Source organism: Hippocampus comes, unplaced genomic scaffold, assembly GCF_001891065.2.
Source record: "Hippocampus comes isolate QL1 unplaced genomic scaffold, H_comes_QL1_v1.1 scaffold96, whole genome shotgun sequence".
In the NCBI taxonomy this organism is placed as follows: Eukaryota; Metazoa; Chordata; class Actinopteri; order Syngnathiformes; family Syngnathidae; genus Hippocampus; species Hippocampus comes.
The window spans coordinates 1,388,450-1,414,710 of NW_017806074.1; the positions used below are offsets into that span (position 1 = coordinate 1,388,450).

General features: G+C 44.5%; 1 protein-coding gene across 3 annotated transcripts; it reads right to left on the reverse strand.

The window, feature by feature from the left end:
- Window positions 1-6,168: 6,168 nt before the first annotated feature.
- impg2a (interphotoreceptor matrix proteoglycan 2a) lies at window positions 6,169-25,475 on the reverse strand. 3 transcript variants are annotated; one of them, XM_019894575.1, is made up of 22 exons: window positions 24,917-25,475; window positions 24,617-24,847; window positions 24,022-24,188; window positions 22,318-22,343; window positions 22,178-22,210; window positions 21,701-21,750; window positions 21,553-21,611; window positions 21,121-21,276; window positions 20,918-20,976; window positions 20,767-20,787; window positions 18,778-18,986; window positions 17,927-17,970; window positions 15,377-15,560; window positions 14,303-14,949; window positions 13,937-14,212; window positions 13,644-13,863; window positions 11,707-11,917; window positions 10,503-10,691; window positions 8,681-8,882; window positions 8,518-8,597; window positions 8,347-8,398; window positions 6,169-7,232 (listed from the first exon to the last, which is right to left on the reverse strand). In XM_019894575.1, exons 1-21 carry the CDS (start codon window positions 24,978-24,980, stop codon window positions 8,356-8,358), a joined length of 3,171 nt encoding a protein of 1,056 aa, XP_019750134.1. In that variant the 5' UTR covers window positions 24,981-25,475; the 3' UTR covers window positions 6,169-7,232; window positions 8,347-8,355. The 3 variants fall into 3 exon arrangements, with proteins under 3 accessions (XP_019750134.1, XP_019750132.1, XP_019750133.1); XM_019894573.1 differs by having other exon boundaries at window positions 24,617-25,475; XM_019894574.1 differs by lacking the exon at window positions 20,767-20,787 and having other exon boundaries at window positions 24,617-25,475.
- Window positions 25,476-26,261: the final 786 nt, after the last annotated feature.

A 26,261-nucleotide genomic window follows, 5' to 3' on the forward strand; every position in this document is an offset into this window, starting at 1 on the left:
CATTTAGCCATGACATCACTCCATGAGCTTTGGCAGAAGGGAGGGAGTACAACAATGTTAGTTTATCAGCTCTTGTTTTGTTTACTGTTGACACAGACCCTCTGTCATTCCATGCTGGGAGTTTTTGGAACATAACAACAATCACCAAGACACAATGCCAAAGATATCGCTGATGCTTGTTGGGAAAAAAAAAATCACCATCTGTTCTGATCCGCCGCCAAAGAAGCTGCTCCCAACCGAACCCTGATTACACGGAGAAGCCATGTGCTCCGATGTCAGCTTCCCTGATAAAGACCAAACCACAGCAACCTCCCGGAGGCGATCACGTTTTCCCGTGCACGATTGTGTGAAACCACAGATTTCGCAAGAAATATGTTGAAGATGTTCACGTGAGCCACGTAACGGCAAAGAAGGTTAACCGTGGCGATTTCCAATGCGATCAGTCATTTATCATGAAACTTGGATGAACGTCACAGGCAATTTTCAAGTAACCACGTGTACTGTTATCACTACGTGTTGGATACACTGGGTGTGTTTCACGCAGGTCAACAGTAAGCCAAACTCAATCTTCCATGAGCCAGGAAAGTGAGCGTCTTGCTCCTTTATTACGGGCGTCTTGACAGCTTCCAGTGAATAACTGTGACATCATCTCGATGAAAACGTTGAGTGAAATTAGAAGGGACACATTTAAAACGTGAATTAGCTTCTGGTAAACAAATAAATTCACCACAAAGCGTCCAGTGCCAAACAACAAGCATAAATGCAGCCCTCAGTGAGACAATGGTCAACAAAGCGTTTTTGCGATCTGTTCGTATGCTAATGAGATCGTTAGCACTAACTTAGCGGCATTGCTACGTTCATACACAGTGCTCCGAGCTAGCAAGTTTCAGGGACAACACTTGACAAAAACGATCTCCGAAACAGATCTCTAAATACCTCGAAACACAAACGAACTTACAGCCATTGCTTTCGAAGGTGTACTGAAAAGGAATGTAACACAGCAGGACTAAATAGGACGAACCCAGCCGGGTTTTCTGCAGCGACTCGTCCGAAAGAACCACTACTTATGCTACCCACAATGCATTGCGATTACTAACTAGGTTTTCAGAATAAAATACAGGTAAACAAGCCCCACCTAGATGTATATTATTTTAAACACAATTACCTTTTTTGCACGGAATAACATGATTTATGACGTTTCAAAAAAAGGAAATGTTATGGAACCCCTTTTTTTTCAACCTTCATGAAACGCTTTTGAAAATTTTACTGTGGGCAGAACACCACGTCTTGAACTACCGCGGCAAGTGTAAATAAAAAGTTAACTGCTTTTTTGATGAAAACAATGAAACGGGTAGCACAGTTGAATACGGGTTTCACAAAGTGCAAAACAATGAAACACAACAAAGTGAAATGGGAAAGTGAAAGAAACTAAAAGAAATGTAGCATAAAGTGCCCCGACGAACGTAACATAAACTAACACAACATTAGGTCACATAAAATGTTGTCATGTAAAGCAAAGTGTCACTGTAAATCAAGGTAATGTGATGTACAAAAAGGGAAACCCAATCATGCAGCTTGGAATGTTCGCCGCCACATCAATTTTGGTGTACTTTCGTTGAGAGTCTGCCCGGTTAGTTATTAGCCGCTCTGTTTGAGGCTGCTCCTTCTTTTGGAATACGCAAAAAGAAGCCCCCCCAGCCCTTTCAAACCCCTAAAAAAATCTCAGGAGAATTGTTCAGTGTCTCACTCTCATGTCAGCCAATCTGCTAAAGGCAAAATGCCTCCCGCAGTGTATCACGTGTGCATCGTCGTGCGTCTGCAGATTCTGATGGAGTTACGTTATGAAAATGTGGTTGTTCGCTTGATTCCTGGAAAGCACCAAGCCAAGGCCGATCCAAAGACGCCAAGTCGTCAGCACCCGATCTGATTGAACCCTCAAACAAAGTCATAGTTGCTTTAGCTGCGGATTGTCGTCAAACGTCAGCACTTTCTACCCCCTTCAGGGTTTTTCACCGCTTACTCGACGATATTATTCCCGTGATTGCACTCCGGTCAACTTTCATTTTGTGCCCACTTTTGGAAGAATCAAAACTCCGTGACGGCTTTTTCCACCGCCTTTTGTGGGAATTCCACTCAGAAGCAGCAATTTTTTTGGCGCAATGTTCCCAGGAGAGGTGCAAGATCCAAATTTTCAAGTGTCTCTTTGGCCTGTTAGTGTAGACTTCTTTGGAAAACGAGTGGAAATTCTCCGAAAAATGAGGAGGATTCCGTTTACTCGACAAATCGTCATCATTTGAACGTCCCAAGATTGAAGATGTTGTTTTGTTCATTCGGGATTACTGTACCGTGCAACCAAGCCACGCACCAGTTTGTACAGCGCTTGTCCTCATCGGGGTCGCTCAGGATTCAGTTGGATTCTATCCCAGCTGACTTTGAGCAAGAGGTGGGGGAAAATTCGAGACTGGTCACCAGTCAAGCACGGGGCACAAACAGTCGCCTCCAAAAGTATTGAAAATGGAATGGAGACCAACAATCATTTCCACTCATACGTGTTGACAATTTAGAGTCTTAGGATGACCTCACAGAACGGCCCTAAGGAAAAGTGTGATGCTAATCCCAGAACCCGAAACTGACTTTACTGATACAAGCAATCGCACCAAAAGACTTGGAATGAATTTGGTTTGAAATGTCCCGCATCGCCATTTTGACCACAGAGGCGACACTCGCTTTGGGTTAAATGGGTGATTTTGCATGAAAAGGCACTTTGTCATCCGTTGGACCTTTGAGCGTTTCCCTTTGCCGAAGACGCTGGAAAGAGCCCTCATGACGGCGATTTGTTTTACGGTCTTCGCTCTGTTGAGTCATCCCAAGGGCCCCGGCCCATCTGCGTCGTATAAATCAAACTCGGTGTGACACAGAAAACCCCTTGACTAAGCATGGCTAAGAGATAAAAGTATCATGAGCCGAAATACATCATTTGGAAGTGCCAAATCCATACAAAGTGGAGTCAGAGCGGGATGCACCTGCAAAAGTATCGTATTGGGAGACACCTGACAAATGAATTCCGATGTTTTGCTCTCCGTTAAACAGAGTGGTTGCCATAGTTGTGAGAAAAAAAAAAAAACAGTCTTCAGAATCATTCTCTCGGTGGCTGCTAAGTGAGGCCATCTGTGGTCAGGTGACTTGTAAGAACACTTGAGATGGTGCTATTGTTTTTCTTTTTTTTTCTTTTCTTTTTTTAACCACAAACATCTGCTTGACATGCTGACGCCAGAAATCCAAACCCGGTTTAAGCATCTTGAAAGCAAAAAGCTTATTATAAATGCTTAAAGGACACAAAATGAACTGCAGGGTTCTCATAAGAGTGATGAGATCAATTTTCAGTGATTGCCAAGCTTAAAAAAAAAAAAAAAAAAAAAAAATTGCGGTTGACTTTTTGCAGTTGTGTTCAAAACGCATTTCCCCCGTAGGAAATAATTGAACTCATCTGTTACACGCTATTTATGTTAGCATCTGCTTAGTAAATTTGAGTGGGGTGAAATTGATCTATTTAATGATTTGGCTTGCACATGTAGTACAGAGCAGCAATGCCCTTTCCCATTGCTAAAGTAGTATTTTGAAATTCTTAATGATATTAGCTTATTTATGTAATATGAAATTTGGGAGGACTGTCATTTTCTTTTAATAATGTATTTGTGTTTACTGATTTGGCAGAATGTCTATTTTATTTCTTTAGTGGAAGATAAAATGAACAAGTTGCCTATTTAACCCTTTCAGGGACAGCGGTTACTACAGTGGACAGTTTATCATGTTATCAGGTAACAGGGTGCGTGAAAGTGTGAAGTGAAATCCAGAAACACTCATTACACTGAATCAACAAGGGGAGAGTTGAAATCAGTGGAAAAAGTTCATCAAGAAAAGTTTAATTGAACCTCTGATTTAAAAAGGGGTACACATTTGACCTGTTTTTTTTTTAAGTTAAAAAAATGACTGGCTTTATTTTATTCTTCAAATAAACTATGTGTAAGCATTACTGTAAAGAAATACACTTCCCAAAAATTTTGGGCAAAAAAATATTGACAAAATTGGTGAGCATTTTTACATTGAGGTGTTGTCGGCATCTGCTGAATGTAACAAATTAACTTGTAATCTCACTTTTAAAATCAAGCAATTGGTAATTAAATTACTTTGCTTTTTTTTTAATTTACTTTTAATCAAGTAATCAGTAAAGCAACCAAGTTACTTTTTCAAGGTAACGACAACAGCACCGACAACAGTTAAGTACCCAAATATTTGTATTTCCCTACTTCCTACCACTGATATTTGTGTAGACCTGTATAAAAGCTGGCGTATCCAGAACTCGTCAGCCATATTCGGTTTTTATTTAAAGTACACATTCATAAATAAGACACTTAACGAGAGCGTCTGCATGTAGGCTCATTGAGACATCCACCGGATCCCCTGCGGGCTATCATTACTGTCAAGTTGAGCGCAACCGCAAAGCCAAACCATCCGCAACCAATTCGTTATGATGCCGCATATTTTATTTCGCTTTTTCCCGTTGCCACGGATACCTGCTCTCGCATTTCAAACACCATTGCCATTTAAACGCTTGTCGATGGCGGATTAAAAGTGCATGGCGGGAGATTGATGAGGCCTTCAGTCAAAAGTTGATGCATGGGACTCACTCTCTTGTGGTCTCATTTTCCTCCGCCATCGTTCGAGTGCCAGGAGGATTTTGAAGTTAGCTCATCCAGTTAACAAATTTTTTAAAAAAAACAGTGCTCCTGAATGCTGACCGTGCAGATTTGATGTGAATTTTTGCTTCACCTAAAAGGACCCTTCAGTACAATTGAGAGGAGTCCCTCAGGGCCCAATCAGAGAACCGCTGCAGATCTTTTCATCTGGAAGCCTCCAAGGCCTCGCTTCATTGAGGTCTGCGTTCCTCTCTCTGCGTTTCATCACAACTTTCCGCACCTCTGCGGTGGAACAGCTTGTGGAAATCAGTTCTGAGCATCTTCAGTCTCTTCATCGACCTGCTGATGTTTGCTGCACAGGAGCAGGCACCAGATATCTTATCAGGATTATTCCTTTGCACCCGGGTAATTTCTGACCACCGCTAATCACTGCAGATCCGGTTAAAAGTGCGGATTACATTACTTTGTCGATGCTGTGGAATTGATCGTTGTTGAATCGCAGTGAGTGAAAGGAGAGCGCATCCATCACACAGCTGCAACCAACACAGGTGCTTTGGGTTCACTGCTTTTCGCATTTGGCAAACGTTTTACAAAATCAGCAAATACCAGCTGCATCCATTTCTTTTGTCCTTTGCACTTTTGCAACATCAACACACCCGCACACTTGCGCCACACCGTGTCACTCGTCCGGCGTCGACGGCCGTGCGCGCGAGCGAGCGCGTGACGTAGGCCGATTAACGGCGGGGCACACTTTTAGACACCGTCACGGCCCCAGGTGGGGCCGCTAATCCACACCCTTGAGGCTAATCCGGTTTGTGGGATTAGATGCTAATTCCGCGACCCGGCAGAGTGCATCAAACCAAGTGTCACATAGAAAGTCTGATGTGTTACAAAGCACAATTTTATTTTACACACATGGCTTTGGTTTGCACAGGGCAGTGAAGCAGCTGCACAGGATGGAAACATACGGTTAGATCAAGAGTATAAAAAGTACATGACTAGGTCATAAAACATTTGGGATATCGGAATTGATATTTTCACTCGTTCATATATATGTAAGAAGAGTGCACTTGACTGTGCAGAAGTGGACGTTGGTGTCTGGTGGCCTTTGCTTGAACTGAGACACAGCTTTACAACGGAACCTCTAAAGTTAAGCACAAACCAGTCGATGGCCAAAATTCCATTTTGGAACCCGCCGTTGGAGAAATAGTCAAACTGTTGCCGTCATAAATGGTTTATTAATTATAGGCAATCTGTATAATAAAATGTAAAAACAAAACAAGCCGTTGTAACTTAGTAAAAAGACACTTTTTTTTAAACCACAGCAGTTAACCACGAATAGTAAAACAAATATCTTTTGTTGGGTTTTGGGGAAAATGTAACTTTTTTTTTTAAAACATTTTTTAATTGGAACAATTAGTTCATCCTGTTTTTTTTTTGCTTCCAGAATATTCTTCTCTAAAAACTCAAAAGAAAAATCTAATCCTTTGTGTGCTTTTTGTGATACCCGCTGTCGCCAGTTGACGTACCGACGTTCAAACTGGGTCAAGGTCCTAATTGCTCAACCTGGTTGGATTTAAGAGGTTCCACTGTAGTAAGCGATTGATTGCAAAAGGCATGGTGTTCATCAACTCTGCGTATGCGTGTGTGCATGTGTGCGAGCTAAACATCATAACGAAGTGGGACAGCTACGATTTACTGCAGTGCGGGGAGAACGCTGATGGAGTGCAACGCGTCCAAGGGTGGAATGCGAGACAAAAACCAAAGAAAACACCATGACGGGGCCAAACTGGTAGTCACATTCAAAAGGAATTGCTGCTAACCTTCAAGTGTTTTTGTCGCTTCTTCCACCGTTCTTGAGCAGGGACGTATGAAAGTCCAGCATTTGTTCCAAACATATCTCCCTCGGCAAAATGTGTTTTCACTTATTTCTGGATGCCGCCTCTCAACGGGGCTCGCTGCCTTCTGCCTTCAGCGTCCGCCTCGCCACGTCCAAACATGTCCAAGCATCCGATTCGGTGGGAGCCTTGAAACGTCGGGGAAAACTCCTTCCACGACATCGAATATTTGGCCGCCTTGACGCTAAGTACTCCATTAGACAAGAATTTATCCCAACGTGTCACTTTCATGCTAGAGGACTACGTCAAAAACATCAAGAAAACACAGACGAGCATGAGCACCATCCACTAAATCGCAGCTAACTCGGCATCTCTCGGCTCATTTGTGAGCGTCACACGCACGCAAAAAGGAGATAGCTGTCGCTATTAGCTAAGCTACGTTACTGCGGGTACGTGAGCAATGCTTGAAGTTCTTCATTTTCATCCGTTTGACAATATGGTTGAAGTACATATTCCACGGAGGGACATGTCCAGCAGAAGGCACCAAGGAAGGACGCGGAAGAAAAGACGGTCTGCGACCGCTATCCCGCCTCTCGCGGAGAGACAGATGCAAACATGGAAAGAGGTGAAGGTGTCCTGGATGACAGACCGTATGTGAGTGCTCAGACCAGGCCTTCCAGAAGACAGACGTGTTGTTCTGTGAACAAGAAGACAAATGTCAGATTGGTACGGTGATCGCTAGGTGGTTAGCATGGTTGGTTGGTGACTTCATATTTGATCGGGTTGCTTGATTTTGGTTAGTCGCTTCATTAAAGTTGCTTGGTTGGTTGAATAGTTTTTGTCGGGGCTCTGGAGGTTGCTTCAGTATGGTTGGTTGATTTGTTTTGCAGTTTTTTGGTTAGTTTTTATGAGCTGGTTGGTTGATCCGAGTGTTTGGTTGGTTGGTTAGTTGCTTGCTTGTTTGCTTCATTTTTTTGTGAGTTGATAAGTTTGCTCCGTTGGTTGGTTTACTTCATTTTTTGTGAGTTGATAAGTTTGCTCCGTTGGTTGGTTGGCTTGTTTTAGTTGGTTGTTAGTTGGTTACTGTAGTTGGTTTCCTGGTTGGATTATGTTGGTTGGTTGCTTCATTTTGCTTGACTAGTTTTTGTCCGCTTCGTGGTTGGTTATTTTTTTGTTAGATGGTTGATTTGTTTTTGTTGGTTGTCAGTCATTTTGGTAGTTTACTGCTTGTATTAAGTTGGTTGGTTGTTTTACTTTGATGATTAGTTTTTGTTTGGCTAGTTTTGTTGGTTGGTTCATTTTTATTGTTTTGTTAGGTTTGTATGTCACTTTGTTGGTTTTTCCGGGCTATTTTATATATAACAAACAGACTGTGCTGGGGTGGAAGAGCATCTTGGGGGGAAGGTCGACTTTTGTTGTATTCACAAGAATGCAATCTGCCCGTTTTGTAGAGAGTCGGAGGATATTAATTGTCCTCGAAATTTGAAGTTGCAGCCAGAAGGCGACTAACCTTGGCACCGCTGGAGCTGCAAAATCCCTGTCAGAACCGCAATAAAAACACGACAGTAGTTGACTCTCTCGCAGCCAAGTGGTGGCCTGGCACATAACGCCGTCTTCATTCGACAACACCACTTTCTGACCCGGCAAACTATATGGAGGCCATTAAGTGGTGACAATACATGTTTTTCATTGGCGCCGCTACCTTTTTAATTTTGTATTGAGTTTTTAGTTGTTCTTCCATTCAGGGTTATAAAAGGACATCTTTTTTTATTTTGAACAGTTTTCGGGGGAGACAAATTGACAAGAAATACCTTTTTGTTTCATGTCTGTGCTGAAGAACTTTCTCTTCGGGTATCCAGAACACTGCAGAAAAAAACACTCGAGAATCACTTACGGCATAAAACGTGTGGACGCATTTGCAGAGCTTCTGTGGGGAATGGCAGCCGAGCAATTGTACGGTAGATTATATGGTGTTTATTTACGCTTGATGCTGCCGCACGAAGTCTGCAAACTGACGGTCCTTGGCGTAGAGCTCGATAATGCGTATCCTGTCTTGAATTTCCTGTCGGAAAGGAACATGACATCACATGGAGATAAAAGTGTACACTGGGCAGGCGGAGTTGCGATTACTGCGTGGTGACTCACCTCCTTGGTCAGTTCGCTGTTCTCGTAGATGTGTCGGATCTCCTCGCTACTGAAGTCGGTGGAGGCCTCGGCGCTGGCGCTGCTGTAGACGGGAGCCTCGGGGTAGCGGCGGTAGTAGTGGCTGTAGCCGGTGGTGGCCTCGCTCTCGTACATGGGGTTGTACTTGGTCGCCCTCTCTAACGACGGAATGCTCTCTGCGCGCCTGCAGAGAATCGTGCCATGAGGGTGGGGGGTTGATTGAGGCTCTTAGACATCAGCAATTTTTGAACCGTTTTTCATGATCTACCTGTAGCGCGGGCCCGAGCACCTTGTAACAGTACACTTCCTTGGCCTCAGCTTGGTTGTGACAGTACAGTACTTTGGCCCAAGTGCGATTGCATCGGTTCAATTTCATTTCCCTAGCACAGCATAGCTGTGATGGAACATTTGCTTGTTCCTCAAACGGCTGAAATGGGACACCTCCTTGGTTTTTGCAACTGTTGGAACCTGACCCTTCCTAGCACAGATCTAGTAATACACTTTGGAACACGTTTATTGATAGTAGTGATTATGCACTTCACTGACCGTAGCACAGTTAAAATCCTATTTTATTTTATTTTTTTTAGCCATAGCATGTTTAGAGCATTTCCCTTCCTTGGCGTTAGCATAATGGCAACAATATTGTATTCTGCCTTTGGTCAGGTGCAAACATGGTAATCGAACTTGATGTGGAGCAGTCGGTTACAATTGAACCCCTAGTTCGGATGCGGTAAGAACAGGAAATTCCATCCAACTGGCAAATTATTACATTTGGATTCTTTGGTCAGGTGTGATATAAAACTGTGTTACGGGCGAAAGCAACCAGTTGCTCATGAATCATTTGAATGGGTGGCGAGAAAGCAATCAGCCTTGATCCGATCTCAGGAGAAAATGTTTTGTTTTGGGGTGTTTTTAACCGGTGTGAACACCCCAGGGCAAAGGTGAAAGCACCCCAAAAGAAAAATTTGCCCGGAAAGCTCGAGGTAAACAGAATGACCCCATAATACATGTCCCCTTTTAGTCAACATAATAATGCAGATTAATTCCGCCTAAACCACACTCCAGACTATCACGACAAGTGCCTTAATACTGCAAATCGACATCCTATCGGAGTAGTTAATCGGCTAAGATTAGCAGTTTTGCTCCGCAGTTGGCATCACCACACACAACACTTGTAAGACAACAGACTGTGTCCTTCTTTTGTGTGACTGCCCCAAAAAGGATCATGAATAAAGAGTGAAGGATTTTGTGTGGTGGCTAAAGTTGACTGCCAAACTGCCAGGAGAATCTCCATTCAGTCTGACCCCTGAAACAAAATAACCCAACGGATTCATTTTGAAATACATTACGTGAAGGAAAATCTCAGACCCTGCAAGGTTGAACCGGTCCACTTCCGTGGCTCTTCGAAGTCTAGAAGGGTTCACTTCCTGGGTCCCAGCACGGTTATAAAAGGTATGCTTTCCTCAAAGCCTTACTTGTAGTACAGGTCGAAAGGTTCACTTCCCTCATTGGTGTAACGCTTCACTTGACAATGAACCGACCTCCAAAACACTTCAAGACAATTTATTTGTGTCTTAATTAACAAGGTCAAATACTTCAAAAGACGGAATAATGCTTCTTTATCGTCCAGTGTGTCATTGTGGTTCCGTGGTATGTAAATCAAGATATTCGTGCCATCATTTCAATGCCCGAGGTTAATAATCATGCTTTGACCTGCTAGAATCGAGCATATTCGGAGTTCGCGCCATTGGGGTACTGGATAATACAGGAAATGTTGTCACAAAAGGGTAAAAAGTTCCCATACCGTATTGGGTCCTCTGACTCATCCTTATCATACTGATCCCGTAAGGTCCTGGCGAGGAAGAAGATCACTCCAGACGCCACCAAAAGGAATCCGGCCACTGACGCCACCGCGATGCCAACCACTAGAGGCTCCGATACGTATTCCTCGCAGTGCTCTCCTCGGTACCACCAGTTTTCACCAACACGGCACCTGGAAAGGGCAGTGTATGTAAATTCGAGTTCTTGTCTTTCCCATTAGCTTGATAGAGTTGTTAGTCTGTATTGCGCAACCTTTTGGGAACCAAGGACTTTGATTGATATCGTGTGTGATCGGCGTCATGCATTTGGGTCCATCTGATTTGAGCCTTCTGATGAGGAGCAGCAGTGTGTGGGCAATCGATACCAGTATGTTAGCTTCTCACGCTAGCCACCGACTGGTTAGCTGCCATGCGCTTATTACTTGTGATCCAAAATCAGTGTGTTATGCATGTTGCGTTTTAACATTTTGCCGTCTGTAAATTGGGGTTGATCTGCGTTTTACTAGTGTGGCAGTCAATGTGAAAAACGTGAGGCTACGCCATCATTTGTTTACTTCATACAGTGCCCAAGACAACAAGAAGTACTCAATGATGTGTTGTTTGGCGTCAAAACAAAAGGTTGTGCGTGGTTTAGAGCCTCCAGCATGTCTGGTCATAATTATTTTGATAAAACCGCAGCGAGCACAACAACCACATGTTCCAAATGTCAGCTTTAGCAGGTTGAACTCATGCAGGAGCAGAATAAAACATAATAAAACAACAAGAAGAAAGAAAAAATAGGGCTAAAAAGAGGGCACAGTAGTCTTTTAAAGAATGCATACCATACATTAACATTGAGTCAAGATGGTTGGCACAGGTAAGCGATATATTTGATTCAATAAGAATTTCAAACAATGAAAGTTAGTTGTTAATGTGGCAAGACTGCACACTTCTCACCGTGATTCATCTCAGAGACTGATTACAGGCCCAGGTTTTGAAATGTAACTATTTTATGTACATGAAAGAAGTTACATGCTGAGTAAACCATCTACGCGGGAGGCGTTCTCTTTTCCTCCCGCATGTTCCATGCAAAAGACGAGACGTGCCTGCTGTGATTTAAGCCTCGACAACCTGCAGGTTGTCGACGCGCACGCCTGACCCCCACACACACACACACACACAGATGATTTCCCCCTAATCTCCACCCACCTGCAGATGGCTCCCTGACCAGGGATGATGTCACACTTGCCATCGTTGAGGCAAAAGTCGCTGCGTAGTTCACAGATGCTCTGACAAGGCAGACCGTCCACGCTGAAGTAGCCAGCGTTGCACACGCACTCGGCCTCGCCCGACCACTTGTTCACTTTGCACTTGGCGTACTCGTTACATGCCTGGAACTTGCACGGATCCGCCTGGTCGCCTACAAGTCGCAGAACCGCAGGAATTGTTATTGTGCAAAAGTGTCAAAGCAGATCAAAAACACATTTAGTACATGTGATATCAGCACTTAAATACGAACGGGGATATTTGGACTTTTTAGCACTCTCATGTTGGGATCGCAGTTGAGTACATATTTTGTACACAGATCATTTTTGCTCATGGCTCCACATTTTCTGGCTGATCCTAGAAACAGACCTCGCATGAAAACGGTTGACAAATTGTGTTTAGGAAGTTCGTAACGGCCGCTAATGTTTGTTGCAGAAACCGCAAAAACACAATAACAAGTGTCTAAGTTTGCATTATTGCGCTAGCTGCAACAGAACCGTGAAGATGATTCTTAACAGTTGTCATCTGTTCCTGCGAGAGCAAGACGGCTTTCTGTCAAGATAAGCGCATTAGCCATGTTGCTTCGATCAGCAAGAGAGCAATAAAAGAAAGCCGACATGAGTTCGAACTTTATTGCCACTGAGGAGGAACATATGACCAGAAAAAGAAAAAAAAAAGAGCTAAGTCATGTTTTTTTGTGACCTCATCAGTGTGCAAAGCTTTTGATTTAGAAAGACTTTGACAGTCTGCATTGCAGACAAAACATGATTCACCATTTTCAGGGACGGGATATAAGAAAAGGACTTCGTGGTCTCACATTGCATAAAGACATGTTTTCCAAGGTGACTTCATGGGCGTGACGGTGGCTTTTGATGTTCGGTGGTGAGTTTGTCGACTCACTCGTGTTGATGTTCTATGTCACTACCGTAGCCTTTGCCAAACTTTTTTTTTTAAGCCGCAGACTCTCAATACGGTTGGGGTGCCAAGCACCACAGTGTGCGAATCCCCGCTCTGGTCAAGTCACGTTTATTTTTTATAGAATCCCTCCGTCTCGAGAGTCTCAAAGGGGCTTCACAAACTCACAGTTGACAAATATTAGCAACATCCCCTGACGTAAGCAACCAACTGGGCAAGGAAAACAAAAACATGCGGGTGGGGAAAAAAATAAGAAACCTCAAGCAAAATCCTCCTCCTCACCGTGTTTACTGCTACAAAGTATGACTATGAGGTACATTGAAGCCTCCAAAACTATCCTTGGGTGTGAATGTGAGTGTGAATGCTTGCTTGTTTGTTTGGCGCTTGGTAATAGGCTAGCAAGTATAGCAGGTGTGTCCTCCCTCTCACTCAAAAGTCAGTTGGCAGATCACGCGTGAGCAAAATGAGAATAAGCCCAATCAAAAACAGATGGATCGGCGTTCATAATTCACGCGAGTATCACGCCAGACCCCCACTTCAGTTTTAATTCCCACCTCATGGAGGGTGCCCACATGCCAGTTGGTGATTGACAGCACTAACACTACAAAACACCAAACTCCATCACACCTCCTTCAACAACATAGTTGCCGCACCCACTCTCCTCTGAGGAAGTGCTCATGTAGCCAACTTGTTCATTTTGTACCCCCCTCCGCAAAAAAAAAAAAAAAAAAAAAAAAAAAACATCCCTTTCCATGGGGCCCCCTTTTGGGAGTCCTTACCAAGTAAAAAAAAAAAAAAAAAAAAAAAAAATCTGACAGAGTTGGCATGCCCCCGTTACCGTTTATATTTAACCTTTTGCACTAAACGTGTTGCTATTATTACCAGACAGCCCCGACACATGAAATCTCAGGCGCTCTCCAAGATGCTTGCATCACAGTCTAGTAATGCCGCAGTAAAATACGAACCTGACTCAACGTCCAGGGAGTACTTATCGATGGCTAGGTTCATGGTCTGGTAGGCTGTGTTGCAGAAGTCCTCCAGGATCAGATAGACGGTGGTGGTGACGCCCTGAGCCACCGGCTTGCCAAACTTCATCCGGCTGTTGACCACAATGCTCCCGTTTCGGAAGTTGAGGATCTCCAAGTTCTCAAAGTTACTCAGATTGGACTGGAGGTAGGGCACAAGCTGCAGGGCAAAATCGGACACGTGTTGAGTGAAACTATAGATTACCACAAGTGATTTTTCTTTTGAAGCGTACCAATTCTAGGAAGCGTTGCTCCAGTGCTTTGTATTCTGGGGAACTCTTGTTGAAGAGATCCTCAGAGAAAATCATGTTGGTCACCCTCAGGCTGAAGAACACCATGAGCGCTCGACCAGGGTTGGCCGGCATGGCGATGCTGGCCGGGTCGGTGACGTGAGATACGCTGAACGGGAATCCAGTGCTGCCTTCTTCCGTGTGGTTGATCAAGCCGTAAGGGAAGACGTCATAAGCGAGGTCTTCGATGGGAGAATCATTTTCATCACTGTTTTGGATCTGAGGAATAATGGTAAATTTCTTGTGAGTTCATGTCAATCGGCGTCATCCTTTTTTTTTTTTAACTTCCTGCGCCACATTCCAGCTTACCTCCACGATTGACGGCATGACAGTGTCAGGTTGGGCCTCGACGGCTACACGGGTGAAGGGCGACTCCTTCTCGGCCGACATTGCAGTCGGTGGGGCGGGGCTTAAAGGAATGCTAACCGATGGTGCGTCTTTGTTGACCAGCAAGATGTCGTCGTCCGCGATGTCGTCGCTCGCGATTTCGGAAGATTCTGGAGGTTCTTCAAGAGGCACCGGAGCTGAGGCGGGTGCTTCCTCAGGAGTTTGTCCATCACTCTCTGCTGCTTCTTCCACGCCAGCTTCTTCAACTAAAGGTTCCTCAGGATGTTTCGAGCCTCCTTCCTCAGCTGCCTCGCTCAGTACCTCAGGAACAAAGTCATCATCTGCGGTTTCACTCACGGGGAGGTCTTCGGTGTCGACACCATTGTCCAGAAGCTCCTCTTCCAGGACCACCACGTCTTCGGTGTCTTGTGCTGCCGGAGTTGTATCTGGCCACAGCAGGTTGTCCAGGTCCCCTGTGCCTGAGGCCTCCGCCACCACCGGTGGTTCGGGCAGCGTGACGCCATCTTGATCCTCGGAGGGGGGAGGCACCTGCTGGTCTTCCTCTGCGGGTTTGTCTGCAGCGGCGGTCTGCACGGTGTTCTCCAGAAGCAGATCCTCTTCTCTGATGCCTGAAAAAAATGTATAAATTCAGTGAAACTTGGTGAGTTAGCCATGTAAAGATGACGACATCTTTGCAGAGCAAAACAAATTTTTTCAAACAAATTTTTGCAAGCTTGTAATCTTATAAAAATATTTTTGTTCGGTCTCTCTGCAGCCTGGTACAAAATGAGCTGTGGACCAATGCCACTGGGTGGGACTTCATAAGGGGTCATTCAAGAACTTGGCTAAGTTAGGGGTGTTGTATTTCCGCAATGAAATAATGCTGTGAAATTTGAAACTCGCAATGGTTTAGGTCACCCACAATACTGTACTATAGACTACAGAACACTGGAAACCCTAACTGACCTGCTACTACTAACCGTGCTCAGAGAAATTTTTCAAAACACGGCTAAGATTTCCACGTGGAGGGAACATGGGTTGACAATTAAGACTCACTGCCAGTTTCAGGCGCGGCTGTCGCAACCACAGCAGGGGAGGATATCTCGACACTCTCCTCCAGGACAACGATGTCGCTTTCAGAAGACTCCACCGTGTCCCCGCCAACGCTTTCAGGCAGCAATTGGTCTCCCTTGACGTCATCCATGACGTCGTCCGGGATTAGAGCCTCTGCTGGTTCATTCTGCATCACAAACATGATTAGTTGTTGAAAACTAAAAGCCCGTTCGAGGTTGTTTTCAGGAAGCTCCTTGGAAATTCCAGAGAAAAGTGAAATGAGACGCAATTAACGTAGCACGAAAGCTGCATTGCGTACGTGTGCTCCTGTAACCCGACCCGGTCTCAAAAGTCGTCAAGACAACATGGGTTCAACATGCTCGCTCAGTGAAAGTCATTGCTGACACAATTCTGGCCTCATACACAACAAGAGTCGAACATTTGGAGAAGCTCTGCTTCAATTCAAATTAATGATGAGCCGTACCAAAATTGTTGAGATGATGTGTCAAGCATGCCTAAGTACAAAGGGGTACACTATTAGAAACGCTAAAAAGGAAAAAAAATGTAGAGAGAGAAGAACATAAATGAATTCTGAGGAAAGAAGTCCGACTTCTGAGAGGAAAAAAAATATACTGTACACTTACAAGGATTATTTCGGACAATCCAAACTTGGGGCCACAGGCAACCTTAACTATGTGATATTGACTGGCTAAATATAGGAAAGCCTCAATTATTTAGCTTTGAAATCTTTGCTGTGAGGCCTTCAATGGACACCCGTTCCTACATAGCATGTCAGTTTTTCTTCACAAGAATTCGTTTGTAGCGTATCTATGTTTCCATCGAGGCTCCTTTCAGCATCCCACAAAGTGAATCCGTTTTTGTGACCAGGCCAAAGTTTATGGAACGCGATGCCAGCATCAATATTGTACTGAAATGATATTTTCCAAAGAATGTCTAAAAAAGCACTGCAATCAGCTAAATCGAGGATTTGCTTTCAGCTTTTATTTACTTCCCGACATTTTTTTTTTCACTTCACGGAATCATGGGTTTCAATTAAGTCAACCACCAGACGTTATTTAGAGCAGCCCCGAAGGGCTCCGCCGCACAAGTAAAGTCAGACGTTAGATGGTATCGCTTGACCTGAAAATAGCAGCAGATTATTGCAACAATAAACAAACTAATCCGCTTCATCCCTCGCCTTGGTGCGCTTATCCTTGTTACCTGGTGAGCTGGTGCTACAGGTTCATGTCACACATGCTGCAGTACTTTTTTTTTTGGGGTGGGGGGGGTTGACGAGTGAGTTTCATTCGACCCATGACCATGCTGATAACACAAATCATGCCTCAAATCAATTGCCCCCCCACGAAAATAAATGGAAATGGCCCCTCACCATCTCCTAAAATGTTTTTTTTTTTGTTTGTTCCAATTTTAAGAAGAAAAAAAAAGTGCACCGCATTGTAAAATATATATGAAAGAAAAACAATAAAAGAACATTGAAAGAAAGAACCCGTTTTTAAGAGTTGTATTTAAAAGGTTCCATGCCACAATGTTAAAAATAAAAACACATTCTCATCTTTGATGTCCTTTTATCGGCTTTGTACAAGAAGTTGGGTTGGAAGTGATCAGGATGCCCTTTTTTCAAGCTACTTTTGTCAGAAATGTGCGTGATTTTTGAACAGGCTGTTTTCTCATTAATAATAAAAAAAATTATCAACATGTAAATATGTTTTGTTCCAGTTGGATCGCTGTTCACTTTCATGTGAAATGGGGAAAACATCTATCCTCTGACTGGTAGTTGCCGATATGTTGGCGTTTTGTGGCCACCGTGTCTCTTGTGTGTGTTGGCTCCGTTGAACATCTGTGGGCCACTGGCAGAATCGTGGCTGACCATGGTACACTGTGAAGCGGTCACGGCGGTGTGCCAACCCGGTCGCCCTGGAGGAAAAATTTTCCTCCCTTTTTTTTTTCTCCTCCATGGTGACACTCTGCGACCTCGAGCCTGCCCAGCGATCACTCTAAAGCAGACCGATCAGTGCGAAGCGACTGGTTCTCAGTTGCACTATTATTATTTCTTTTTAGAATCAACTTCCATGTTGATGCTACGCGACCTCGCCGCCGCCAGAGGGGAGAGACAGCCCATTGTGTGTATACGTGTGGCTGTGTCGCCCGGGAAATTGTTTGTAGTGCGTGTGAACGCTTACATTGATGAGGCCATCCTGGTTCTCAAATTTCCTCCCAAAATAATGTGAAGCAGCTAATTCCTCAGCTGATGCAAAGTTCCCATCTGTCATTTTTCCTGAGTCGAGTGGGCGTGAAACACCACAAAGTGGACAGGTACTTATAATATAATAACGAGAATAATGAGTGTCGAGTCTCCGTCACAAGGACTTCAAATTCAAATCCGCTCGTTTTTGCAGGCCTTCGCATTTTAAAAGCAATTACAAGCAAACAACATCTGTTATGGAGGGAATGGACGGACAGATAGATGTCCGATAAGCTTGGATGGAGCTAATCACAACTGCGTCGGTGATTTTGGACTCGCAACTCACTCACCAAGGTTTCTCCTGCAGCGTGGAAGGTCTCGGGAGTCTCGGGCACTATGGAAGCAGGAGAGGAACCAGCATGAATACAAGATGATGTTTTAACTGCAAAAGGTCCAGAACTGAGCAAACATCTGAAAAGATCAGCCGCTGTGCGCCGAGGCCGCGATTGCATAAGCACGTGCGGGCACTCGTCAACCATAAAAAGAGGCATTCATCGCATGGGTGCGTGAATGCATCAGGAATTGGTCACCAGTCAACCGCAAGCCAATTTTGAATGGGACGGTCACAATGACATATACGCGAGTCCAGAAAAGCTGGAGCTTATCCATGCTGACTTTTGGCAAACGGCAGACGATACATGTGATTAATTGTCAATCAATGATAAAATAATTGTCTGTTTATTTTCCGGTGCAGCAGCGGGAGAGTATATCCTACTTAGTGAGCAGATGAGTGCAACCTCTCCACATCTTCCCACAGCCAACACAAAAGCCTGGAGTGAACCGAGTAAAAATCCCCAGCGTCTCCCATTTCTTGTCCTCCTGGCTTTGCGGCACAGTCGGTGACAAGGACCCAAACCGCAGCGCAGTCGGGTTACGCCGTCCCAAAAACACGCCACTGTTATTTGTTCATTAAATATGGACCACTTTTTTTTTTTTTTTTTGCTTCTGTCCTCTCTGACGACGAGAGCAGACAAATAAGAAACAGATGAGCGCTTGAGAATGTTTACTCATGTGGCAAAAGCGTTGTGTCGTCATGTCGCTGCAGCGTCTGCCGAGCGTCTCGGGTGACCTCGAGAAAGTTTGCATTGGACGGCAAAGCAAGCGCCTTTCACAAGTAGCTGTTTGTGCAGGCGGGTCTCACCGCTCTCCAGGGCGCCCTTCAGGAGGTCCTCAGTCACGAAGGTCTTGAGCTCGCTGATGGCGTAGACCAGTGTCGGGTGCTCCTTGACCTCGCGGTATGAGTTCTCCACCTGGTTGGATTGCAGGGTGAGGTAGTCCAGTTGGTCACCGCTGATGCCGGTGTCGTCCACCACCAGGGTGACGGCGTAGTCCACCACGAGGCCGTCCAGCCTGGGTGAACAACAGCCGTCATTAGTTCAAGGAAATTTTATTCACACAAAAATTCTTGTTGACATGCAGGAGGGTTGCGCTTGGAGCAGTTGAGGTTGTACGCCACGCCCACAAAATCGAACCGACATCTTTTTAGCAACCATCAAGGTTATTGTCATTCATGAAAATGGACGAAAGAACTAAAACTCAAATTGAAAAAAACTAGCTAGTGCTTTTTTTTTTGTTTACATTACGAGCTGAATTTATATTTCACATTAATAAATGTTAAATATAATGATCGTAACATTATAGTTGTCATTGTTGTCAATTAATTTCATACTTGAGCTTACAGGTTTTATTTTTATTATATCGGTGCACGGGAGATGTAAAGTCGAACAGTCGTTAGGGAATCAGAGTTCAATACACAATTCTTAGTGTGATTTTTTTTTTTTAATCTTCCACTTAACAAATATTCATTAAATAAAAAACTAAAACTCATACTAACGCTAATAAAAATTACTCGACTGAAGAAACGAACAAGGCCGCTCTAAAAATGATTTAAAATTAACCGAGAAAGTCAAAATAAAAACTACCAGGAAAGAAAAATCCCAAACCACAATCCGCTTTTTGGTCCGTGGGCATCCCACCGCCATTCACAAGCAGTGCCGTCAACATCTCAACTCAGAACAGCCATTGCCAAACATCTTAAACCCCCTTCAACATCCCACCGGAGTTGGCACACGACCACCCCCCCCCCCAAAAAAAAAACGTACGGCCCTTCCACACTTTAACCACATTCTCCCTTCAACATTACAACAGAATTGGCCTCTCACGTGAGCTGGCACACCACCCGTTCCCAGAAATATGCAGAAAAATCAATAGGGTTCCTGCTGAAACAAATACTATCACATGAGTTCTCTCATCATGTGACTGAAAACGCGAAAGGCTGTTAAAAGACTTGTTCATCTCTCAGCCATGACGGATGACTCGGCCAATTGACTCCCGTCCGGGAGGCGCTCTAGGCAGAGTCAGCACAGCGATCAATATCGTGCTAATGGCGCAGGACACGTCCAAAAAGGCTTTGCAGAGGAAAAAGTCATCTATCAGCCTAGGATGACTACAAGGAGCTGTCCACTCTGACCTACTTTGCACACAGCTTTACTCTTTTTTTTTGCCTCTCTACAAGGCACACAGTCTTGGTGACATCAGGTTGACTGAGTAGCACGGTATTTCCTGTCAGATGGAATATTTAGGCACCTCTGCAAATGTTACCTGAAATCACTTGTCCATTTTTTGTTTATACATATATGTTCCACGCACATGCACACCCACACGCACACGCACACACACAGAGCATCATTAGAATGGTTAACTTCTTTTTACACTTGTATGAACTGGTAACTTAAAACATTGCCAGTCCATTTGATAAATGTTCCAGGATGGCCACAGTTTGACCCTGGAACAGATCATTTTTAAGATTTCCAACGTGAAAATGAATGCCAGAGCACCATTTTTTTTAAAGTCATCAGCTTCAGGTGCTAAAGCTCAAATAACCGTTGTGACCGCCCCCTCCGCCCTCCCTGCTGATCCACCTTAACAGGTGACTGAACCCTGCTAAGACCATTAGCGCAAGCAGCAAGGAAGACTCAGGAAACACGTGCACACTCTTCCAGCTATGCACACACTTACAAACGCACCATCACATATACGTGCGCGCGCGCACAAGCGCTCTCATGAAACAACAGGCTTAAAGAACTACATTTTTTTAGGTGCAGTTCAAGGTGGAAACAGGCTAACTTACCCTTGCAGATCCTTGTGAGGCCTCCATGAAAACAAGGAAAAAGCAATTTTCAAGGAGCGTCACTTGTGTGTGGTGTACATGGCAGTCAACATAAAGTGGATCTGACACAAATGGGATGAGTTGGGATTAAGCCACGTGAGAGAAAACTCACCTGAAGTCCATCACAGACACGCTCTTGAAACCAGGAAGTGCCGACAGGGCGTCCTCAATCTACACAAAAATAATTTTGCTACTATAGTTTTCACACTGGACACTTCATTAGGAACAGTGTGCGTGTGTGTGTGTGTGTGTGTGTGTGTGTGTGTGTGTGTGTGTGTGTGTGTGTGTGTGTGTGTGTGTGTGTGAGAGAAAGACCTTCTGAGCAAGCTGTCTGCTGAGCGTCTGATAGTGTAGCGAGTGAGGGTCGCCCAAGTCATCATCGTACATGACTCCCGTGAGGAGGATGCTCAGCTCCACCACCTGCTCCAACACGGCTGCTGGTACTGGCTCCACAGGGATGTCGTTGTCCAGCTGTGGGAGGGGAAAAAAAATCAAACACATAAATAAGTAGAGAAAGTGACTTTCGTCTTCTCCGTGTCACAGCAAGTCACTCGCATGTTTTGGTTTGACACAGTTTTTCAGGCCTTCCCGATGCAGGCCAGCCATTTTTATCTGGGCTTGGGCAGTGGCTGGGTATTGGTACACTGACCAAGAATCAAACCCGCACTGTACAATGCTACCAATGTCAAACACATAAGCAAGCAATAAGGTAAAATATCAATACTCATATTTCGCGCATGGATTCACCTCCATTTCTGGCACAATGACAGCTGCTTCCTCCACTTTTTCGCTCTCGTCGATATCTTCTGCGTGGTTGAAAGAGTCGTCGTTAGTAACATTAACATGATCGTTTCATCAATATAAAATACACATCTTCGTTAGAAGTGATGCTTACCTTCTTTGGCAGAAGCCTTAGTGGTGATCGTCACTTCGGGAGCTGGCGTGCTAGAAAAATAACAACATATGCATACACTGCAGGCAGGTAATGGAGATAATGATTATAAAAGTACCGCAGTGCTAGTAGTAGTAGTATGAATATAAATACATGATATGCTATAAACAAGATGTAGCAAGAAAGGAACATTTTGGATGCGCAAAGTGACATTTTAGCCTGCACTTTGGCTGAAGTCAGACTCTGACTGTCAGAGAGTCTTTGTGCGGAGTGCCTGGGTGTGAGTCGTAGCCGATAGCAGCTCTGGAATGAAACGTGCATTCTGTTCTTGCTCACGGCAATAATACAACTGAAGTGCATCAGAAACTGTGGCCTTATTTAAGGTGAGATGTTTTCTTCATTCAAACTGCCATTGACTGAGGCACTGCGACCGAGATTTGAAGAACTACGGTCATGATAGAAAGTCAAAAAAGACCTTACCTGCATGTATGGTGTCCGGATCGAGTGGGTTCACTACACATTATTGGAGGGTGAAGCGTATAAAAAATAAAAATAAATAAAATTCAATGTGGTAAACACAGACAATGTTTTGATGCTGACGAATGATTGAGAGGATTTACCTTTTCAAGCCAGGCGCTGACATTTTCTGCAAATGTGAAGAAGAAAGAGGAAAGGTTAGCACCGGCATTAGCCTCCCACTGAGTTTGTTGTTGTTCCTCTGTGTCAACCTGAAGCACCAAAAGGATTGACGGAGGTCAAGGGGACCTTCAAGGAGACGTACGGTGGATGCTGATGTGCTTACGCTCACTGCTACTCACTTCTGCACACTCCGTCTGGTTAACTCCCTTGGGTCACAAGGACACCAAGGTTGAAAAGGAGGGCCAGGAAGTTGGTTCAAGTGGCTTGGTTGGTTAAAAGGCAGAATTTGTAAGGAGTCCCATTTCCGTAACATAACAGAGTACAAATAGCACGGTCCCTTGAGACACGTCTAAGTTGTGACCACATTTGGAAATCAAATTTCAAATCGAATTTGCCAGTTGGCAACTACGGCTTCACCCTGTTAGGTTGTTCTTCACTTTTTAGTTAGTTCAAGAGCTCACACTCCAAAACATAAAATCAAATTTGCTATTTGTGTTGACATCAGAAGTGTCAAATCCACGTCCAGAAAGTAAACAAGCCTGCCACATTTTGGCTTTAGCCACTGGTGCTTCGACTCAACCGGCAGGTGAAGAAGCTCCCCGAGAACTCCTTTGCCTGCTTGTCCAGAGCCGTATTTGACACCTCTGGATGACTTTTAAATGGAATCGAATGGTTACAGTCCAAAAAAACGACAAATCCAATTTGATCAAAATGCAAAATGGTAAATTGTGTGCACTTATATGGCGCTTTTTCCACACCATAAGGTGCCCATAGGCTCACATTAGCTTAGTTGCAATCCATCTGTTGAACTTTAAAGTACGCTAATGCGTTGTGGCAGTGACTTTTACCGCCAGGTTTGTCTTTTTAGGCTTATTTCAACCAGGATACCTCGCCGTACCATGGCCAGAGCTACAATCGGGTTGAACTTTGCGCATTTTTGGTCCCATAAATCCATTCTTGTTTGCTTGGACATGATTCATCCTTGAAAACTGTAGCTAAGCTAGCTGGGGAGATCTCTCAGGGGCCTGAGTTGGCAAACTGTTTGCTGCTATGATGAAGTGAGATCCCAACAGCAAAGTAATGACCCACTGTGGTGGTGACACACTGCCGAGATGGGCTTTATTGACCGACTGCATTACAGTTTAATGCTCATTAGCTAGCTAACTATTTCCACGCAGAGACTTCGGTTGTCTCGCTCGAAAGCAGCACACTTAACCCTTTCATGGACCCTGTAACCCGATAACACGATAAGCTGTCCACTGTAGTAACCGCTGTCCCTGAAAGGGTCAAACACGCACAGGCACTCCCCACATACCTACGTCGCACTTTCATTTGGGCATTTGTTGGTTTGCTTGTTAGTTTGAATGTTCTTCGTTCACTGGTTTGCTCATTGTTAGTTTGTTTTTCTTTCATTGGGTAGTATTTTTTATTTTTTTTAAGAACTCCACTAAGAGACAATAAAAGATTTAACCAAAACCTCAGAGAGGTGTGCATAGACCAATAAAGTTCTTAGTTTGTTGATTTAGTTCTTTCATTTGTTAGTTTGTTCGCTCGTGTATTAGCCTGAGTTATTTTTTCATTATTTAGTACGTTCTCTTCTTACATTGTGGATTTGGTCTTTTGTTGATTCTTTGATAAGCACATTTCCGTGATCGTGTGATGCTGATGTTGACTTTCCCACACACCTTTTTGATCACCCCTTGATGCTCCTCCGATTGGCTAAAGTAGGTACCAATGTCTCGTGCCGTCGCCAACCCTTCCTGGCACTGGTTCATCCAGCTCTGGTACTCCTCCTGCTCGGGGAGGCGATCCCAGAAGATTTTGAAAGCCTCCCACACCGTCTCCTGGCACACTGCAGACACATGGGGAACACAAGGAACCACAAAATCAATAACAGGGGAGTGGACTCTGAGAGCACACGGTGGACACTCCTGGAAGCTCTGTTTCTCAGGTTCTACATCGAAAAGTCCTTCTCCTTCTAAAAAGCCCAAAGTGGGCATTATTTGCTTGCAAGAGAAACTCGCACCTGAGGTTGCACAATTTCGAATTTTGACCCATTAAGTTGAGATTTCGGTTCAAATCCTAATGCCTGATGTCACACACGTCAAATATCTATCAAGAATTTGATTTAGTAAGGTTCAAACGCATTTGCTCCTTAGGCTCGTTTTTGTTGCTACCTTGCTTCTTAGGAGGAATATTCCCCAACACAGGACATTTTGGGGGATAGTTACCATAAAAATTGTAAAGGTCTAGAGTGAATCCGACAAAGTATGGACCTACCTCTGAGATGGAAGAAACTGAGGTGGTTTGCGACCACCTGCTTGGCGCTCTCCTGCGCGCACAGCTTGACGCCGCTCGGGAAGAGGATGTTGCGTTTGCGCCTGGACAGAGCCACGCGACTTCCTCGGGACACCATGACGTCGGACACACGGACGACACGCCGGAACGACAACGCTTCGCTGCCAAGTGGCACCTCGAGTGGACCCATGGAGGATCCTTCCAGTACAGCGTCTAGCGGAGACACAAAAGATGCTTCAGGCTGGACCATTGGACGAAATCCAACAATGAAGTGATACCTACCAGTCCTCAGGTCCAAAAACATGAGCACTAAACTAAATAAAAGATATCTCCACAAGATGGACATTTTTAAATCCGTGTTTAGATCCTGAAACCAGCACTTCCCCTTGGGTGTTGCAAGGACGTCCTACAAGTTGGCATAGTCCAGAAGTCTCCCAGTGCAGAAGAAGGTCACAAACCGTTGGAGCAAGCAACCACTTGTTATTGTTTTCCTGCAAAGACAGCGGCGACGCGATGGCATGGTGCTCATAAGACACTTGCTGGCTCAAGGTAGGTGGGCAGATGGCTGCGGGAGAGAAGATCTTTGAACGCGCTAATCCTGTTTAATCTAAGCCTTTTAGCGGAGTTACTGGAGCGACTGGGGGAAAGGAGAAGGGACTTAGTGCAGCGGGATGAAACGTGGACAGTTTTAGATACATGAGAAAGATCCCCATGCGGGCATGGTTCTTCTCAGCAGAGGACAGCTTGCTTGCTTAAATCTCACACTGACCACGAGGGTTGGACCAATTTCTTTTCAAGTAACTGTATTACCACTGCTTGATTTACAACAACAACAAAAAAAAGCACACGGGGCAGGCTAGCACGTCTGCTTCACAATCTAAATGTTCTGGGTTTGAATTTCCGCTATTTGCATGCGCTTCCCGTACTTGTGTAGGTTTACTCCGGTTTCCCCGACACATTCCAAATACACACACGTTCGGTTGAGTGAAGACTCCGCTGTAGGTGTGAATGTGATTGAATGGTTGTACATGTGCCCAAAACTCGGAATTAGAAAAAAGTCACCGTGAAATTACAGATTTATACTTTACTTTTTTCCTTCTAAAATATCATCTTATTTGAACAGACGATAGTGTGACCCGAAACAGGACAAGGCTTACAGAAATGATCCAAAAAGGAGTCCTTGATCGTCTCATGTTCAAAGTGTCGCTTAAGGCATTTTGCCTGTGAACAATCAACTGTCACCTCCTCCCTACACCCCACCCGGATTTTTTTTTTTTTGCTTTTTGATTGAAATTAGCTTTCAGAGCCATAATATGATTGATCAGTTTTGCCCAGAGTCATTGATCAAGGAGTCAGTCTCGAGCTGTATGATTCATTAGGCGTGCTTTGTTCAAGCAGGCCTGGCGACGACGTGCAGATTCCTGCACAACTGATTCAGCTGTTTCTAATCGTAATCTCTGATGAAGAGCACAGACGGGAACAATGACCCAAGCAACTTTAGCCACGTGGGCCGTGACAGCTACGTGGCACGACGCCACCCTGGGAATAATGTCGAGTCACACCGAGACAAGAAACAAACATCTAAAGCTAACGGCGTAAACCTTTGAATGGATTAGAATGTCTGGCA

Excerpts from the sequence above, each read along its gene's own strand:
- impg2a (XM_019894573.1), bottom strand. The coding sequence starts at position 24,980 with ATGTCCATCTTGTGGAGATATCTTTTATTTAGTTTAGTGCTCATGTTT. Across the intron at positions 21,612-21,700 it reads TAAGGCTTCTGCCAAAGAAG|AAGATATCGACGAGAGCGAA; the intron begins GTAAGCATCACT and ends TCAACCACGCAG. Across the intron at positions 18,987-20,766 it reads CCTCACAAGGATCTGCAAGG|GCTGGACGGCCTCGTGGTGG; the intron begins GTAAGTTAGCCT and ends TTGTTCACCCAG.